Source organism: Coturnix japonica, chromosome Z (assembly GCF_001577835.2).
Source record: "Coturnix japonica isolate 7356 chromosome Z, Coturnix japonica 2.1, whole genome shotgun sequence".
NCBI classification, from domain to species: Eukaryota; Metazoa; Chordata; class Aves; order Galliformes; family Phasianidae; genus Coturnix; species Coturnix japonica.
The window spans coordinates 13,986,973-14,007,789 of NC_029547.1; the positions used below are offsets into that span (position 1 = coordinate 13,986,973).

At 41.3% G+C, this 20,817-nt stretch overlaps 1 protein-coding gene across 4 annotated transcripts in view; it reads right to left on the reverse strand.

Annotated features, from left to right (window-relative positions):
• Positions 1-9,909, reverse strand: part of MAST4 (microtubule associated serine/threonine kinase family member 4) — a 253,946-nt gene extending 244,037 nt beyond the window's left edge. For all 4 annotated transcript variants that reach the window (XM_015848586.2, XM_015848585.2, XM_015848583.2 and 1 more), the window contains exon 1: positions 9,657-9,909. In XM_015848586.2, the coding sequence (XP_015704072.1) occupies positions 9,657-9,857 (201 nt within the window). In that variant the 5' untranslated portion in view covers positions 9,858-9,909. The remainder of the gene's footprint in view (positions 1-9,656) is intronic.
• Between the last annotated feature and the right edge of the window lie 10,908 nt (positions 9,910-20,817).

Sequence of the window (20,817 nt, forward strand, 5' to 3'; positions counted from 1 at the left end):
GATGCAAATGGCATGCAAGGTTTCAGTAAATGGAGCTAGTTACAGCTAAGAATCTAACATATGTTGAAAAACATTCCTGACCTGGCCCAAGTTAGAGCCCAATATTCAGTTTGCTCATTCCAACTCTTTATTTTCCAGTGATTGATCTGTGACTCCACATATCTACATTCACCATCTGCAGTTTCTGCAATTTACTTTTTCTTAATATAATTCCCATGTCAACAAACACTATTTAGTGAGTGACACATTGGGAAAGGAGACCTGGAATTACAGCACTTTAGCTCCTACAGCTATAAAACTTGTCTTTGCTTGCCTGCAGTTCACAAGGGCACATACAAGGCTACTCCTCTGCAGTGTTCAAGGTACATCCACGCAGCCCTTGGCACAGCTGCTCCCTTGAGCAGCATGCAGGTGAGCTAAGATGGAGCTTGTACTTCCCAGCTGTTCAGATACCAAAGTTCAGATGCAGTATTTCTCCTCACCCTCAAACAAGTTTACACCTGCAGTGCCTGATGGTGTGGCTTTTAGCCTTTTTATTTTTAACATACAGTCAATTTGTGCCCAATGTCCCCCCTACCACAATTCTAATACCTACGTGTTTTGAAGCATAAGATTTACTGAAAACAATGAAAGTTTTCCTCTAGTATATGCCATTATACCTTAACTGAGCCTCTTTTCTCCTTTTGTGTGTCAGGTGTTACAGCATTACCCTACCTGTAGCTCTTCTATTTTAACTGCATGACTAGAGCTTTTATGTAACCCTTAGTTTCAGTTGCTTCACTCCGAGCCATTAGTACCCTGATGAGAACTTAAAACTAAGCATTTTAGTTGGGATGGAAGCAAATGGGGGGAGATCACAGAAAGAGCTGCCAGACAGGAAGGTAATACTAAGCAGATCTTCTTCAACCCTCTGTCATCTTCCTCAGAAAAGCAGATATCTAACAACAACCTAAATACAGGCTTTGTTTGAATACATATGTTCATATGTTCTCTCAGAAAAATTCAGTGCAACTCCAAGCCCAACCTGTAATTTCAGCTCATGCTCCATGGTTCAACACTTGAGAACTACCACACCAATGACTTGTCACTCTCCTGCACTGACCAAGTCAAAAAAAGATGTGCTCAAGTTCCCCTCCTCACTGTTTCAGCTGCTCAGTCTGTAATTTAGACATATATATTCTTATATAGACAAATATATTCTTATAAAATGTCTAAATTTTATATATATTTTTATATAATTTATATATATAATATAAATATATTTATATTATAAATTCATATATATATATATTATATATGTGATTATATACATATATGAATTTATAAGAATATGGACTGAGCAGCATATTCAAAACAATACCCTGCTTACTGCAGGAAATCAACAGCTGCTTTAATAGTAGAACAGGCCCTTAAATGGTGTAACATTATCACCACTGCTCCGCAAATACAACAAACAGTGTTTGAACAAAGGAAGGAACCACAGATAACACATTAAAACACCTCCTGAAGGTTTACACTGGCCTATGCACTTATCAAAACCATAAAGACCCAGTTGAGCTACAGGCTTTCCCGTGACTTTCTGTAAACAATCTACCCTGTTAGCTAGCTCAGAACACCATGCCTCTGGTACAGAACCTCCTGCCCTTCCCTACCATGCACAAAACCTGAAACATTGCATGAAAGGGATCTGAGACATTTTTGTTATATAGTCTGAATAACAACCTTACAATAAAAGCACCCTCTGCACTATAGGTACAGCATTACCACGTTCTAGTAAAAGTTTCCTGAGGTAACAATGAAAATCAAATTAGCAACTTAGTGCAGTAGCTCATCTGCTCCATTCACCCACAGCTCTCTTCCTCAGAGTTGCCAGGCTATTAGAAACAACAAGATTATTAATAGTCCAGGCACAATTAACTGTGCAGTCCAGTAAGCCTGGCAGTACGGCCTCGCAAAGTGTCACTCAGTATACAAACACTGCCTTCTGGGAATTGAAAGAAAAAAGTAAGTAAAAAAATAAAAAGAATATATTGAGATATACACCAGTGTTAAATGCAACACTGCAAAATGCCTCTAACACACAAGATTCTTTGCCAGGCAACAGGGAATTCATCTCTTGCTTTGTTACACAGGTAGTCATTTATAAATATTATCATTTTTATCTGCATTTAACATTTAATCATTTTGGGGGAGATTTTATAGTTAGGGAAAAGAAAAAAAAAAAGTCTCCTTTAACAGTTCAAGACCATAGGTCAGTTAAGGGGACTAAAAAAAGCAAAGATTGCATTAATCCCTGGTTCTCACTCAAAACCTCGAGGCACTCAAGAAAGAAAGGATGTGGCAAGGGCTACCAGACTGTTTATACAATAGAACACTTAAAACTTTAACCCCTGACGTAATGGCAGTTCGCCTCTGGGTAAACCAAACTCATCAGTTTAGGTACATTTGTACAGGAGGGCAAGAAGCTTATCCACCTGCCTCTGGGCTACGGCAAAACAGCTCTTCATCCAGAAGTGTGATCACAGAATCCCTCTTAGCTACAAAAGGATCAGTAAAACCACTTGGATCTGCAAAACAAAAGTGAAGACAAGTCTCTGGTTTGATAACAGGGCAGAATTTACTGCCACTCTCCTACACTTACTTTCAGCTTCACAGGTAGCTTGCCCTTAAGTACCTGCACCTCCTTCCTTCCCTATCATTTCATACAGAGCTACCAATCAGACATATATCTTAAAGCCTCAATAACACTCAACTACGAAAATCTTCTTTTAAAAAGAATTTTAAACTCCACAGGTGAAAAACTAAAAATAATAATAATAATAATAATAATAATAATAAATACACACAAAACAAATCTTAAGGATGAAAGAAAAGACAACAAAAGTTGGGACTGTAGATTATTTGAAGCACATACTGGAATTTTTAAAGGGGCTCTGCAGAGGCTGAACAAACTATTTCACAGTACAGGACCTGAATGGGTAAATGAGCAGACAGACAGAGCCTGCCTCCCAAGCTGTTAACTGTTTTGCTGTATTGAGTATATAAAAACTGCCTGGTGTCAGAACAATTTTGACTAAGGAAACTTTAATAGAAAACTTTGCTCACATTCCTGGTTTTCATGAGTCACTGAACTCTGCATTTCAGATTCTTGTCCCTAGAATAAGGGTAAATACCTTCTTCTCATGCCTTGCACAGAAGCATGTTGTTGGTTAATGTTTGCCAACACACTGTAACTCAAAAAGCAAGATAATAAACCATGTAAATTGATAAACCACTGTAAATTCTTGAGCACGGCAATGTTTGAGGCTGCATCTATGCTTCGGGGAGCAGGAGGGAAGGAGCATAACATGCAACAAAGCCAAGGGGAAAGGCATCTCATTACAAAGATTCTCACAGTAGAAGACTATCTAACCACTCAGCCTGCTAGCTCAAGTATCCTCTCATTTACATTGCACTTGACAGTCCTCATACTTCACATCTCCAGACCTAGGACTCTTTCAGCCCTTTGTGTAAACACAGCTTGACACAAACTGTTAGTGCCAGCAGTGCAGCCCCACCATACGGAGCTTCCTCACAGTACAAGAGAAGCACCATGCTGTCATGTTTCTTGACACTCAGTTCAATATAGCTTGCATTAAGCCAAAGTGTCATCTAAGCAAAGACAACAGATGACAATGGACCAAAACTCTCCTTCATATACCATGATCTTTTCAGAAATTACATTTCTGCACATTTGATTTCAGTTGAACATACAGACACGGAGTCCTGAAGACTGGCTTCATGATTATTTCCTCTTCCTTGTAAAATTTAAAGGGTACAAAAAACCCACTCAACCATTTTCAGGAATACATTCAAATTCTGTTCTGAGGATTGGAATTATCACCTCCTTCTTCTATCTCCACAGGAGATTTTCAAGTGCCCACCTCTCTTTGGCACATAAAAACAGATAAGCAACTCAGTGCCTGAATCTGCTTCTTCAGCTCCCACTTGCTCCAAGTGAGAACAGAGATACTCTAGTTATGGGATTATTTATGCCCACCAAATGTCTTGAAAACAATCTTCAGAGGGCTGCAAATATTGCTACGATCACAAAAATAATAATCTCAGGCAACCCCCCACAGGTAACACAATAACAGAGTGTTAGATAAAGCCCACATCCATGAGCCCCACTTTTTCCCAGAGTTTTTTTGGGATACATCTGTAAGGGTTTACATGGAAATGGTGGGCCAGGGGGGAAGTTGCAGGGGTGGCCTCTATCTCTGGCCAAGCTGAGCCATGAGGAATGGTGGATATGTTATGGGGGAGATTTAAGAAAGAGGAAATATGCTGTAGAACAGCACCTGGGAGAAAGGAGTGAGAAATGTGAGAGAAGCAGTCTCTCTTATACTGAGACTGTTTTGCTTGTGACAGTAATCGTTGAGTGATCTCCCCATCCTCACCTCTCACCCCATGAGCCTTTTTCCTACCATATTTTCTTCTCTTGTCCTTCATAGGAAGGGGAGTGTGACAGCAGCCTGGCGGACAAGTGGTGTCCAGCCAAGGTCAATGTACTGCGTAAACATGCAAGCCTTATAATTTTACTTCAAATTTTGCACAGGACAGAAACACACATTCTTTATATTAGAAACAAATGAAATACAGTGTTCTAAATGACCACTGAGACAGACCTACAGACGCAAGTTGTGTAGCATTTAACTTTGAATATAAGTTATCACAAGCATATATAAAAACAAAGGCAGTGCTGTTCCTCTGGCTCACATGACAGTTTGCAGCCTCCACTCGGCTAGATGAGTGTTTAGTTAATCCCACTGCAATCACACTTACAAAGAGAAATATACGTTTTATGACTGCATTACTGTTCCTTAGTGAGATCTAAAGATCACACTCTTGCAATTAGGCAATTCATCCCTAGGTAGCTGCAGCATTCAGAGTGTACTTCAACAGGGAACAATCCATCACTGTCAGAGACAAGAAAGTCTGAAACAATCAGGTGGGGAAAAAAGTCCTGTGATATCTCCCACACTGTTAAGGCACATCCCACAGTTAGCGCTTCAGCAGGGCAAGCACAAGGAGGAAAAGTAAACCAACAAAAACATTACTGCCAGCTGGGTCACAGTGACAGAAGTGCAACCATCTCCGCTACATATGGATGTACATGTAAGCATTACCATCATTCATCACATACTTTATCTCAATGCATTTTATTTCTCCTACCCTCCCCCCAACATCCCCTCCCCCCATCAAGACAGTTACAGTTTTCTTGGGGTGAAGATCTGGCAGACAATCTGTGATGCAGGAGGTACTGTAGCTTTCTAGCAGACATATGCTTAAGGACAAATGTATGAAGGAGCAGCTTTCAGAGCAACACTCTCTTCACCACCCCTGCCACCCTGCTACAAATACTTTCACACAAACGCTTAGCTTCCCAGTAACAAATTCCCACCATACACTCTTCCTGAAACCCCAACAGATTGGACTATGAACAAGATGCAGGTGTTTCAGTATAAGCAACCACAGATAGAGCTCTTGCACTTCTCTTTCTACACAATGAAAGATTTTTTTAATACATTATATGTATCAACTAGATACTGAGGGGAAAAGCAGAATAAATCCTTATCAAAAGCCAGCGGACATTTTTCATTAGAAATCACATATTTTCGTGTTGCTCATTTTTTCAGTGTAGGACCAACTCCCATCAACTCTGACAGCCACTTTAATTTATAAAAGATTTAGTTCACAGAGCAAGAATGAATTGAGAACAATAGGGGGAAGTATCTACAGTACCTACAATAATGAAAAAAGAGGAGTCAGTATGGTAATTCAGAAGATGCTGGGTGGTTCAGAAGCTTTGGAACCAAAGCACATTGTTGTCATAGTCTGAAATATGACAAAATATAATTCTCTCTGAAAAACTACTGATCCTCCCAGGCTGATATTCTGCAATGGTAAGCAAAGTGTATTCCCAGCTACTGTGAAAAGGTTTGCAGAAAAAACACACTCTTTAAGGAGATCAGCTGACAGAAAGGGAAACTCTGAAACAATTAAACTTCAGATTCTTTGTATTATTGAAGTAGGCAAGCCTGCCTTCACCTTCCTTCACAAAAGAAATATGATGAACCCAAGTGAGCCTTCCCAAGGAAACAAGATTTGGAAGCTACCATCTATGAAGAATACGTCCCATGCTCAACTGAAGGACTACAAAACATTCAGAATGAAAGGAACTAATGCAGTCAATGACATTTGGCACCATTTGCTTCAATAAGCCTCATAAAACGAGCTTCCTGTTCACAGGCTCTTTTTATGCCAGAAGGAAGACTGGTGTACAGATAGCAATGAAGCAGAAAGGAAGATAGGAAAACCCTGGGGCATTTTGCATTTATTCCTTTCCACACAATTGCAGTCTGGTGTGATCTGGTAAAGCAGACAGATACTACACAGAGATATCAAATGAATTCTTCACCATGCAGTCCCAACCTTGCCAGCTTCCATCAGCACAGGTAGTTACATCACAAGAGTACAGGCAAATAATTTGCACAAATTTATCTGAATGTCACGCATTTGCTATCCGCAGCATTGCAATGCACTGAGTCTCCAGAAGCAGCGTCTTCCCACCACAAGATTAAAGCTGGGTTTCCTTTTCATGTCTCCGAGATCTCACAGTACGATACTAAAAACGCTTTCCTAACTAGTGGTCATAATCTTGTAACCTACTATTTGCCATTGCCTACATGAAATGAGGGGAAAGACTGCTTTCTCAGAGTCAGCTCTTTCAGATGTGGCACTCAGAATACCAGCTATCCATCTTTCAGTCCTACACTTGAATTTCAGGACATAGAAGAAACAGTGCTTTTCTAAATGACCAGCAGCGTGTTCCCTTCACTGAGCTAAAACCAAATGTTCACATCATTCTTCAGATAAGAATATAAAAATCATACAGCATCACAAACTGCAAGAGCAGCCTGGGCTATATAAACAATAGGACCCCTGTAGAGAAATCTGAAGTAATCCTCCTGTTCTAATCAGCCGTGGCAAGACCTAACTTAAGAGTACTGGTATCCTGCTTTTTGATGTTCCACTTCTAGACGGATGTGACCAGCTGGAAGAAGTCCACAAGACAGCAGTGAGAATGATCAGATATCTGGAAACGCATGCAATAGGGAAAGATTAAAGGCACTGGAGTTGTTTAGTCTAAAGGAAAGATCCAGGAGGAGGCAAGGTCAGAATTGTCAAGTGTATTATATACAGGATCACAGGGAATAAATAGTTCTACTGGAACAGCACATGAAGTGTACTCGCTTTAAAATTATTTTCAAACTAAATCTATATATCGTGGTTCTACAGAATATACCGACAACTGAAGTAGCTGCAAAAGAAGCACCAGGACACTTGGTTTCACTGCAGTCCAAAAAACACCAACAGCAACAAGAGACTTATACTAAGCAGTCAGCAGCAGCAAGGACAGGGCAAGAGGAGCAATGAAGCCTGGGACAGCAGGACCAAGTGCTGAAGCTTTATGATACTGAAAGGACTTGGAAGACATAACACTAGACAGGACATCCACATTTTCATTCTCTGCCAATAATTAGTGGGTTGCCAATATGAAAATGGGATCTTCAAGAAGTCTCAACACTCAGCTTTTTGACAGACAGAACACAAAGGCCGAAACCACCTGCATGCCCATCTCAGACCTTATTCTTGTCTTTCACTACTACCCTCACAGGTTTCAGCGCACAGGTAACACTGATGATTTCTTGACTTTAAATCAGTATGCACTGGTTCATTTCTGCACTCTAATGCATTCTGGTGCCCTTGCACACACACAAAAAAATGATTACTGAGGCTGATTTGTCAGGTGGCTCTGTGGGCAGGCGGGCATTCAGCTGCAAGCCCTTATTACCCCAAAAAGGAAGGACTGGCAAAACCAAAGCACAAAAACACATACAAAAACAGGTTTATGAGATAACGAAGTAAACCAGAAGGGGGGGAATAGAAAGGGAGAACTAAGGTTGCATATTCCAAACAACCTTTCCTCACTACATTAAAATTAGTTTATGTTGGTGTCTTCTAGTAACATGAACTGCAGATAAGGCATCTGACTGACCATACGGAACTTGCCAATTCCAATGAATTCAGCACTGACTTCTTTCTTATTGTCCCTGTACTTTTAGCTCAAAAGGTGCCTGTATCTCATCTCCAAAGCACACAGAAATAACCAGCCCTGCCCAGAAGTTAACCAGCCTGCCAGCAGCTGCTAACTAAACAGGCAGCCTTTGTGTGTTCCACACTGAGTTGTGCAGACCCATCAGCCAAGCATCCGACCAGCCAACACCACACTGTGGTGAGCACAGCCTCCAGTACGTGTACAAGACCTGCTGAGAAGATGGATGTATCAATGACCTAACAGTGAGCAGCATCCCAGCATCACCCACAGAGCTTCTGCTGTCTGGAGAATAAAGCAAGTTCACAGCTCTATGAATAAATAAATAAATAAATAAATAAATAAATAAGGTAATAACAAAGTTTATATTCCCTCATGTATTCTTCTACCACTACTACCATGCATAATGCTCTGCGCTGTAAATCCACTCTACCCTTTATGGGTGGAAGCTGATTGAAGTTTGTGTATCTGAAGGAAGAGGAGGTAATAAAGACAGTTTTATTCAGATCCACATCACCGCACTGTCGTACAGTTGTATTAACTGAACAGAGGTGGCACCAGTGGGTGCAGTAAGGAATGGGAGCTCCGTCAACAACTCGTTACTGTGCAGAAAGAATTCTCAGCAACCACAGCCAAACAAGCTACAAATAACTTCAGCCTGTGGCTCGCAGGCATCCCTTTAAAGATGCCAGAGTCTCCCAAAAAGCTTTTGCACAACGTTTTGAAGGCAATGAATAAAGAAATATCACCAAAAAGGAAACTTTGAAATTGTCCACAGTGAGAGGGAACTCTGCCCTGCACTTAAGTGGGCACGGGGTGGTTAATAAGGGCAATGGGAGGCAGCAGCCGGGCAGAACAACATGTGTGGTCTGAGGACACGGAAAGAAACACCTTAAAGGAGCGCACACCGCACAAAAACAATAAAAATGCTGTCTCAGACACAACAGGGCGATTTTGCTGTACTACAGGCTTTTGGGTTTGGGAATTATTTCCAAACGTATGTTACACAGCGTTGCAGCAGGGCCAAGAGCAGAGCAGAGGCACAGCACGCCGAGCCGCTATCACGTACGGATCTATCACCCACGGAGCTCTGCCATAATCCATGGGCTGTCATTAGCTCTCCCAAGAGGATTACCGTAGTTCAGAAGCCTTGCCCATCACTTCCGTCTGACATTGAGGAGTTTGCTCTAGAGCAACGCTACCCAAAGGTGATACGCTAGCATCAGCAGGATCGCCTTAAACAACACTCACTCCCACCACGTACGTATATATGCACATATATACATGTATATACACACATGCAATGAAAAATAAAGATATCCAGAGAGCCGCAAGCCCTTTTGCTGCAGCACCGCAGCCAGAAGAGGCAGGGGCAGCGGACGAAGCTGCGGAGCGTGGCACCGGGGCTCGCAGCCGCTCGTCCCGTTGCACGCCGTGCCGTGCCGTGCCGTGCCGTGCCGTGCCGTGCCGTGCCGTGCCGACCCGCTCGCCCCCGCACCTCCTCATCGCGCTCCTCCAGCGAAGCATCGTCCTCGTCCGTCCTCCCGCTGCCGCTCGCCCGTTCCGCGCCGGGAGCCGCCGCCGCCCCGCCGCCGGGCTCTCCCTCCTCGGACAGAGTTTCGGAGCCGGAGGAAGAGCCGGAGCAAGAGGATCCGGCGGCCCGCGGCCGTTCAGCAGCCATCGAAACTTTCTCCGCCATGGCCCGAGGCTCCGAGCGCGCTCACCGCCCCCCGCAGCGCTGCTCCGAGCCGAACCACGACGCGCCGCGTTCCCCGGGCGGCGGGAGGCGGAGGCTGCCCGGGAGGAGCCAGGCGGCGGGGCGGGGCGGCCGGCAGGTAGCGGGGCGGGGGCGGCAGCGGCGGGCAGGGCGGTGTGATGCTGCGGGGAGGGAGCGCTGGCAGAAGGAGCGGCGTTAGCACGGCGGTAGGGTTTTCTCCTCCCTGTGCCCCTATGGAAAAGAAGCTGCCGGCAGCTCACGCCAGCTCCGTGCCGTTTGCGAGATACCTCGTCGGCGTCTTGAAGCGAACGAGGTCCGTTTGAGGATTTGACTTTGAAACGGACGCTGGCACTGGGATTTGTGGACGGCTTTCAAAGGCAGTCACACCAAAGTAGATCATAGGAGTTAGGCACCTGGAAGCTTTGCAAATCCTCCCTAGAGAATGCCTTCATCTTTAAGGGCCTCAGCGGTTGCCCTGACAATTTTTTAAATAGCGTTTTTTAAAATATTCCTTTAAAATATTCTTTTCCATAGACACCTGAGTTGTCTGTAATGATAACGGAGGTCTTCTACTGGTGTACTAGAATCGTTCTGTACACATACAGCATATATACGCACACACACCAGCCCCTTGCTTGCTGATGCCTGTGCAGCCCGAGGTCCCCTGGGCTAATCCAACTGTGGAATCAAAACAGATTAAGTGCTTTGGTAATGAATGAAGTCCCAAAGCATTGCTGTGGAGCAGATATCATCTTCATTTTACAGAAATGTGAGCTCAGAGTTGTTATTGAAGTGTTCTAATTAACACAATATGTGGATAATGAGAGTAGGAAACAGAAGGCAAGTACTGTCCCCTTTTTCAGATTTGTTATTTGACCATTATCCAGCATTCCCAGATGGCAAATGGAAAAAGAAATAATGATGTTATAATGGCTCTATGGATTATGGCTATGTGGATACTGGGCAGAAGAATAAATATAAAATTTCCTAGATCTGAATCCTCTGCTCAGAATGAGATTTAAGCAGGAAAGCAGGTTCTAACCATGCTGATAATTCTTTGTGGTTTCTTGCATTGTTCAGATCAGGCTCTTAAAGTTCCTAAAAGTTAGTTTGTTAGGTGAGAAGATTAGAACAGTCATTTGGGACAGAATCTGACTCAGAAATTTGTCAATACATCTATGTAGTGGAAGGAGAACATGAGCTATATGCACAAAACACACACACAGAGAAAATAACAATTATGGCTAAATTAATTACAAATAAATTCTACTCTAATCCTAACCGTGACACCTGTGTTAGCCATGCAGAAGTTCTGTTCCAGTACTCCAGGTCCTGTACGTCATTCATGCACCTACTGGACTTCCTGTAATGCCTGGGTCCTCTTCATGCCTCCTGTCCACCAGGCTCCAGCTCAGTGTCATTCTCATAGCAGAATAACAGGCTTAATTTCCTACCTGTGAATTTGAAATGTGTAAGAAAATTGCCAGGTGGTAAAAAGCAGTGTTGAAGTTTTTTGTCATTTTCTCTTCCTGCATGAGACAAGTCTAGGGAGAACCGTGCTCAGCCAACGTGCTTCTGCATAGCCATTACCAGCAGCCAGAAGAGCCCCTGTAATCTGGAGGCAGCAAGGAAAATGTCAGAATAGTCACTGCTCCAATATATGCCATAAATTGAAATTCAAGAAAGCACTCAAGATTTTTAATATCACCCCTAGAGTTATTGAGACAAGAGAGAGTACTGTTCTGCCCTGGCCTACAGACTCTGCAGGACTGCATGCTCTGCTGGCATTACCTTAAACATGGGAGTGCTGTGCTGCCTTAAGTTGCTACCATGAGCTAAAGATAAAGCTGCAAATATAAAATTTTACAACATTTTCAGTCCTGGTGAAAGCATTGCTTATACTTCACTGCCACAGATAAGTAATGCACTTCAATGGCAAAACTCTGACTATGAGGCATAACTTGATAATTCCAAAAAACATCTTTAAGAAGATGGTCAAGCTTTTGTAAGCTTTGAGTACCTCTTGCTAGGCACTGAGTTTGCCTGGTGGAGGCATCCTGCTCAGCTTTCCCTTTCTGACCTCCCAGTACAGGCAGCAGCCTCCTGCTTGTAGCTGCAGCAGCTGCTCCTTCCCCCTCCTGCTCCGTGCTCCAGGCAAGGAAGGGCTCTCTTCCTCCTGCTACCCCTCCGTTCCAGATCATCACACCTCCTCCCCATGAGCTTAATTGAGGAATGACAGGCTAATAAGTTTGGCATGTGTATACCAGGTGTAAGGTAAGTACTGGAAAAAGAAGCAAGAGGTGTAGAAGCATGGTCAGTACATCATATCTATACAACAGACAGCATGAGAGACATAAGGAGATACATATGGGTTTTGTTACTGGACTTTTTTTCACATTTTTTCAGAAACTGAGAGAGCAGAGTTAGCACCTGAGAAATTCCCCAGAGAGGACCTACAGCTCTGGCAAGTGCAGGCCACTCTGAATAAAGGAGCTGCACTGCGGCAGTAGCAGCTTGTTGCTTCCCCTCTGCATAGTGCCTGTGCATCAAGCTGACCTGGGAGCACCCCTTCTCTGAATGGGTAGGTCGTCGTGCTCATTCAGTTCTTGCCCTCCCTCTGGAGGCTGCCAGCCCTATTGCCAATTAGTGCCAATCCTGAAAGCAAATTGTAATGTGAATAGGCTTTTCAATTTTTAATTCCAGACTTTTGCACTGGTGATGTATAAATGTTTCATTAGCACGCTCTTACTGTAAGAGGTGGTTCATTCACTTCTGTTCCTGCCTTACCTTTAGAAAAAATAAAAAAAATAATAATAAGCTGTGTGCCTGCAGTACTAGCAGAAAGTGGGCCATCAGAAGTATTCACTTATGTGTGTTCCTCTCCAGAATCAGAGTGCTTTTCTTTGGAATTCAGATTTACTGAAAACCTATTCTGTGGAGCCCTGAAGACCATCTTAACTTCTTACTTGATATGCTCTACATCTGTAGTGCTTCTCTCAAGCACTATCCAATATGGTGAATTCAAAAGGTTTTATTTGGTGATATACAACATATTTGCATCCATGGAATGGATGGTGATCACAGCAATGGGTTGGCAGCAGATAAAACAACACAACTGCAGCTCCTGACCTTGGGCTAGGGCAGGCAACATCAAGCACGCAACACAGCTTGGAAGTCCTTTCTTGCATTTGAGGGTGCCCTTAGGTCATAGCATAGAGGGAATTTCCTACTTCAGAGGAAGCAGAAGCCACTTCATGCCTTCCCAAGGGAATCAATTTGGAGTCTCTCTCTCTCTTCTTTCAAGAGCTTTTTATGACAATGAAGGCAAAGAACAGTTTACTCTCTGTGGCACCTGCAGAACATGAAACAAGGGCATGTGAATATGCTGATGAGATGCAGATAATCTCAAGAGGCCTTAACAGACTGGTCGTGCCACCCTGTAAATCCTTTCAAGAGTGGGTACTTGCCTGAACAGAAATAGTCAGTGGAACATTCAATAAACCCAAGAAAAACATAATGTATTGTATATTAACTGTGCTCCCAATCTAAGGTATCCCTGCCAAAGGGGAAAAAATAGCTGCCATGGGCCTCCACCTACTGCAGGTGCTTTCATCAAGTCCAAGGAGTGCTACCAACTTGTCAGCTAGAGATGATGTGATCAGGACTGAACAGAATAACTGCTAGACACCCTCCCTGATTATTGGAACTTGAGGAGCTGCATGAGCAGTGCATGAATCACTGTCAGGAGACCTGCAGGAAATCACGCTTAGAGGAAACCTCTAGCAAGTGTTTATACTTTGACATTTAAAGTTCTCATACCTTCAGGGTAAAAAACAAGAATTAGGCCCGACACTCCTTGGGCCATTATGGATCACAGGGAGTCAGAAAGTTGTGTGGGAAGAGGGGAAGCAAGCCCCACTGATCAGGTCCCCCCCAAGGCATTGCTGTGGGGTCACATCACTGTGACTAATCATCAGTAAGCCCTGCTCTCAGCTTCAGGCAGGTTCGCGGAGGCTGTCAGGTGGTGCTCTGCCAGGGACCAGCAGAAGTGATACTGTCTTAATTTGACTTCAGACACAGAAATGTACCAGCAGTGAATCTTGCAGACTTTCTCATGGCATAGAATCGTGGCATATCCTGAATTGGAAGAGATGTATTGCACAAGTCCTGCTGACAGAAGCACTAGAGCTGTTGATGGATAACCCTTGAGCAAGAAGCCTTCCACAAATTCTCCCTCCCCTCCACAACATATGTGTGGCAGAGGCATATAGCAGTGCACCAGCAGCAGGGAAGAGCAGCATGAGTTTGGCACATGCTCGTTACCAACTGGCATATGACAGGAATATTACTCAGTTGAAGAGCCCTGTTTTCAAATTCACACTCCACTTTATGAAGTCTGTTTTTAATACAAAATTAAATATTATGATGCCCATGAAACTGTTGAAAAGCTATTGCTTCACACAGCACATTTTAACAAAGGTTACCATTGCTCCTTCACAGTTCTGCAACCAGAGAAGGAGGAAGGAAATTATCATTTCTCATTTTACCACACAATATCCTAGTGTCCGTCAAAGACAAAGAACAGAGAGACAGGAACATATGGTTCAGGCTCAGGATGGAAATTAGAGCTAACCAAAACTCCGGGTGCAGATAGAATAGGGAGAATTGAGGGGGTTTTGAGACCCTTGCTGTGCTATGGCTACGTAGCCAGCCTCATGGTCTAGCTGAGAAGCAGCTATGGAACACTAAATATAAACAAGAGCAGCATGGCTGCATTCCATGCTGTATTCTGATCACTCTCTTTAGTGTTGCAAAACCATGCTTTAACTTCCAGCCCGATAGAAATACAGTAAAACTAACTTACACCTCTACTCTGAGAAATGCCTTGATTTTCCAGGCTGACAGGGCTGGTGGACTTCCCTGGGAGGGCACAGAAGTCCTCAGCTGTCTATCCGACATCCTATCCTTAAACGCTAAGGCCCTAGTTGACATTGTTGGTATAGGCCACTGAGTTTGTGGACAGAAATCCTCCATGTCAAACATTAGCCAGAGCCTCTTTAAAAATCAACATGAAAATGGGGAATGAATATGAGATCCAGTGATTGCCCTGAATTGTCAGGCTCTCCAAAGCTCCATGGCAACAACTGAGGCAGAAACGGGTCTGAGGCAGCCCACGAGGTTTTTCTGAGCTCTCCCTGCCCTCATCCCAGGCCTCACAATTCCTACAGAGAGCAGGAACTGTGCTTGGGGAAAAGCTGTGATTTTCTCAGAGAAATCAACTACTGTGTGGGAGCCCTAAAAATGGAGCCACAATATATGCGTGCCGTTGTTTTGTTTGTTCAGACAGCCTTGCTCACAGAAAGAATAAAAGCTAAAGAACATAAGCTAATAAAAGCTAATAGAACAGCTAAGGATCTATCGAACATCATATACATAGGATGAATATTCCAAGTTGCAGTGTGTCTTGTTCTTTCTCCCATTAATATCTATGACCATCTTCTCCCAAAAACTCAAAATGTCACGAATCTGTGACGGATCTGTGAAGATGCATTTGATTTTTAGCACACATATCTTATGCATAAAGTAAAACATTTGAAAGCTAATTTTTACTTTCTCAGTCTACCAGAATTAGAAAACAGTTCTGGGTGGGTTTTGTTTTGTTTTGTTTTGTTTTGTTTTGTTTTGTTTTGTTTGAGGGGGGTTGTTGATTTGCTTTTTTCCATGTATTGCTTTGCCATAGATGTTAATATCAAAAACATTCTTCAATATTTCAAATATTTTTAAGTAAAGTCATGTTACAGAGGGGTTTAGTTTTCTTTTTCCTATCGTTCTTATTTTAGTTGGCTGTATTTATGTCCTACCATGTATCAAAACTGAGTTTTCAATTACATTTCTAGGGAAGACAATAAAGAAGAAACTCTGTACCCATCATTCCCATGTTTATATAAGCATGCTCATGAGACAAAGGTTTTCTAAATCTAACTGAATTCTCTGCTTACCTAATCTGCAGTGGCAGCTTGTTGCCATCAAGAGGGATGCTTGGTCTCTGGATCTTATGGATCTTGGACCAGGTTTTATGAAATGTATGGAATAAACAAAAGTACTAATTCAGTGGATTCTAGACAAAAATTTGGTCTTTATTTGATTTGTTGATGGACAAATTCTGTCTTTAGTACTATTCTGCAACCATTGGTCTGTTGACAAAAATATAAGGTTTTCAGCTGTTTTTATATGTTTTACCTGCCTAATGAGTAGTGTAATACTATGATAGTTAAGTCTGAAAAAAAAGGTGTTTAAAAGTAGGGTTTTGTTAGCTGAAGTTGTCAAATCCATATTCTTAGATTCACTTACTACCAAAATCTCAAAACTCAATATTTTATATCAGTACCCAACAGTTTCAAATAAAAACACCAATTAATAGGGATATAGGAAACTTTCAGCCTGTACAAAGATTGTGTGTTAAAAATTCAGTTCTATTTTTTGTGTTCCAGATAGTCGGAAATGGTAAATACCTTAAAAAAAAAAAAAAAAAAAAAAAAAAAAGAAGAAGAAGAAAAAATAAATATAAATAAAATTGAAAGTCAGACTGATAAAAAACAACATAAAGTCCCTAGAGGCTTACAGATCTTCTGAAATCAGATTGGTTTTATGTAGGAAGATAATCTGAGGCAGCTAGCTGTGAAAGTATTAGACATTATTGCACATTTGGCTAATATGAGTTGTGGAAAAAATTAAGGGCCAGTGCCAGATGGATTCATAGCCAAGGAGATAATTCTGGATTCTGGAAACTCAACCAAACTCTCAAACGTACTACAAAAACTAATTTTTCTCCCACACAAAAAATTAGTAGAAGATTCAAAAATAAATAGCAACAGTATTTTGAAGTAATGCAATATTCATATGCATAAATGCAATTTCTATAGTTAATTTCATAATTCATCAGTTTCAATATCAACAAATTTGATGGCAATTAATTTGCACCTTCTCAGTATGTTACCTTTCCTTCCCTTTCCCTTTCTCTTCTCTAAGTATTGATTTTCATGCTCCTAATTATCTTTGCATATGTAGTACTTCATCTTTCTTGCCTGTTTTCAGCAACAACATAATAAATTTGAAGCACTTAAACAAACTTGTCTTCATTTATTAAGCGCTGAGAGTTTATGCTTCCCCAGTGCTGGTTTTTCTTTGTTGTAATTAATGATTCTGGTAGAGGATGCACTGATTCCCAGACCTCAGAGTTACAGTAAAACCATCCAGGCTGAAAAATATAATCTTACGCATTAATAAAAAAGTTACCTGTATGAACCACTGTCACTGTTTTTAACACAGCCTTTTACTTTATAATCAAATAAATTTGTCACTTCTGTTAGAAGCACAACTCCCCCCCCCCATTAACTACTTTCAATAGCAGTACATCCACGTTCAGCAGAGGAGGACACTTCTTGTCTCTCTGAAAGCCTTGAACAGAGGGGAATGGATGCATGGGGTTTAAGCTTTTCTAGCAAAAGCAAATTAAGAAGTATGTCAAAACTAGGGATGTATATTGAAAGACTGATTCATTGTTTATACCAGATTGAAATGTGGTCATGGGGTTGCCCAACACTTTCAGTATCGTACCTATCTGTCATGGATTGCTTATCATTATGCAACCCATTCAACAAGAAGTTTTCTATGATGACAGTTTAGCTGAGGTTGTAATCAATATGTTTTGTTAGTATAGTTGTAGAATTTTTTAATTATCATTATTTTAATTGCAGAATTGTCAACCAAACCCATTCAACCAGTTCCCAGGAATAACATGCTGGTTAATCCATTGTTGAACCATCACAACAATTTCCACAGCAGTTCAATATAAAGCTCCTGGGCTTTTGTGCTCTAGGACAAGAAACACGGTTTGGTGGGAGTATCATTCAGGGGTGTGATTTAAGCATCACTGTGAGAATCTAGCCAAATTTGACAATAGACATACCTTTGTTCATTTAGGACCAGAATAAAAACGTCTTTCTGTATGCTGAAAACCACCCAAAGGTTGTGTGAAATAAGTGTGCTTTCCACCCAAGCATAAGAGTCAAGAATGCTGAGCTAAGCCTGCTTTTCAGAATGCTAAATGTTGTCATGGAGCATCTCTCCTGTGCTTTCATAGTTGTTACAACCAAATCCGTATAGCAAAGGGCATACAGACCCAAAGTGACAGGAAGTGAAAGGAGTAGGAGAAGAGGAAGGCTGGTCTCCACTGCAAGGAGAAGAGCACAAGGTGAGTCTGAGCAAAAACATGGACAGAAGTGTGCAGATGCAACTGATACACACAGAAACTGTTGAAAAGGAAAAAAAAGCAAGATATCAGGGCAAAAAAACACATAAATGCTACAGGCTACAGGAGTCAGGCACTAGGATGTATCCCTTGGTATAACCTGCATGCAATCCCTGGATCCCAAAATTCTTGTTAGTACTTCTATCAAGAAGCCAGGCTGAGACCGAAGAGCCACGGTGAACCATTTGTGTGAGGTTTCAGGCTCCAGTTGTGGCTGGTTGCCCTCCATGTTGGCCTGGCCCAGCTCTCTGGTACAGCTGCATTGTTAAGCACTCCAAATTTATGAAATATCAGAGGTTTCCTTCTAAACCTTAGCTTGCCTCTGTCAGCGTGCACGTATGGTGATCTTTAATGATGTGTTTGGCACCCAGCCTTTTCACAGACTGCCCCACTGAATGTACAGAGAGGCAGTAATCCAGAGATTAATTGGATTTAGGTGAGGAATGAGACAATCAGGTAGGTGCCTCGTTTACTTGTAACAGAAGCTGAAAAATGTGTCCAGAATGATAAGGCAAAACAGAGTGCTACAGGGGGTGGGGAAAGCAATCTAATGAAGCTGTATAATGAAAACCCAGAGAGCTGTGCAAGAAGAGAAGTTACACAGAAGAATGGAAATGCACATGTAATAACTACAACACTCTTCGCTTGATGTCAATTAACTACTTTGTGTTACTTAACTACCTTGCCCTACTTAAACTGTAAAATCCTAAGCTTTGTTCTACTATGCTTTGTTTTACTGTGAGGAAGATATGTAAAAACAAATTTTGAAAAATACTTGGCAACAAAATTTAAGAAAAGCAGGAATTCTTGGAGAAATTCAATAACTTTTCTTTTTTTTCCTTCTCTCAAAACAAAGATCAATAATATTCATTAGAAGTCATGCAGGAAAACTTCAAGTAAGCCTTACCAAGCACTTTGAAAAGCTGGCCTGCTGCATCTTCATCACAGCTTACCACATCAGTGTGTCTTGAGCAGTTGAAACTCCTGTTCCTCTTGAATGAAGACTAAATCTATTTCACTCACAGAACTGTTGCAACAGCAAGTTCATTTCTTTATGAAACACCCTCCTTAAAGCAGTAAGTGTCGCAGAAAATGCCAGGCAAAACTTAATACTGCTATGCTCATTGTAAGGATTGAGCTTTAATGTGATATGTCAGATCTGAGTTCATCCGCAAGGCAAGCAAATATGAAGGAATATTAATCAAATGCCCACACAATAAATATTTGAAATATAATCTATCATGTGAGTCTACTTCTTAACAGCCATGATGCATATAATTGGAACTTTTTTTCTGACCTATTCAAAATTAATTAGCTTATCTAGTGATTTTAAAGTCCTTTTAGCTCTGTATTTATATGACACAATGCACTCTGAAGTGTGCTTACGAGATGGCAAGTAAACTGTCTCAGCCATCCCTTTAAAATAACTAATTATTTCCAATAATGCAGTCAACAGCCAAATGAAAAGAGGTTCTGTGACACCTTAAATAGTAGTTAAAAAGACTGTTTCAGCAGCCACATTTTCTCCTTTTAAAATGAATATTTTCAAGTTTTCAAAACCATTTATAATCATTTTGATGTGTTACATTTTTTCTGTCATTGTGGTATGTTTAATGTGATAATTAGGAGTGCTAGCAAATATAGGGGAAGTTTAAGGATATTAAATCATTCTAATACTGCTCTAGGTCCTGATGGATTTAATAATGACTTCTAAAATGAGATTCTAGACAAATCAAATGATTAAATGCTTGATCTGTTAAAAAAAGAGAAAAAAGAAAAAAGATACATGACATGATATAAAAGCTCAAGAAGCATTGGAAAGGATAATATGTACAAATCTCTCAACTGAATGAAAAATGACCCAACTTTTCAGTTCAGCTGTTACATTAGGATTTAAGTAGTTAATAATAATGAGTTCTCTGATCCCTGCAGCATTTCACTCCAACTCTGGAAGTGTAAAAACTATAGTTATTTTCCATAGGGAAGTTATTCCACTATTAATCCACTATTATACTTTATGTAGTTAATGCAAACACCCTATAGTGTTGTATAGTTAAAGCATAATTCCTTAAATGAATAGAATGCTTAAGTAAGATAAGAGATGTAAAGTATTTCTTTAACTTTTCTAAAGTAGAAAACTGAGGTCAGAAAGTTCACTGGGAACCAGAGGGTAGGAACCAGAGGATAGTGTCTGCCATTCAGTGTTGGCAGGGAGGTTGGCACCTTGGGAGGGGTTCAGCAGGAATCCTGGCTGGCCAGCTGTGATGCTGCAAATCAGTCCCCTCTGACCAACCTAACTGGAAGCAAAAAGAAGTGAGACACACACATAAGTATGCCAGTTGAGATAGGTTTTGCAGTAATGTACTTTCAGACAAAACTCGGTCCTGAATACTGTAAAATACATGAGATCATTTGTTTTTTAAATAAGCAATATTATATCACATAAATGAATTATACAACTTGGAAAATACAAATCTCAAACAAATAAATTATGACCATCTCTGTCACGGAACACTGATTTATTAGGATTTTTTTTTTTTTTTTTTTTTTTTAAGAATCAGAATCATATAAATAAGGTTAAAGTGTCCAGGATAGGGTTGGAAGGCCATCACCCATCTGGAAGCAAGCATA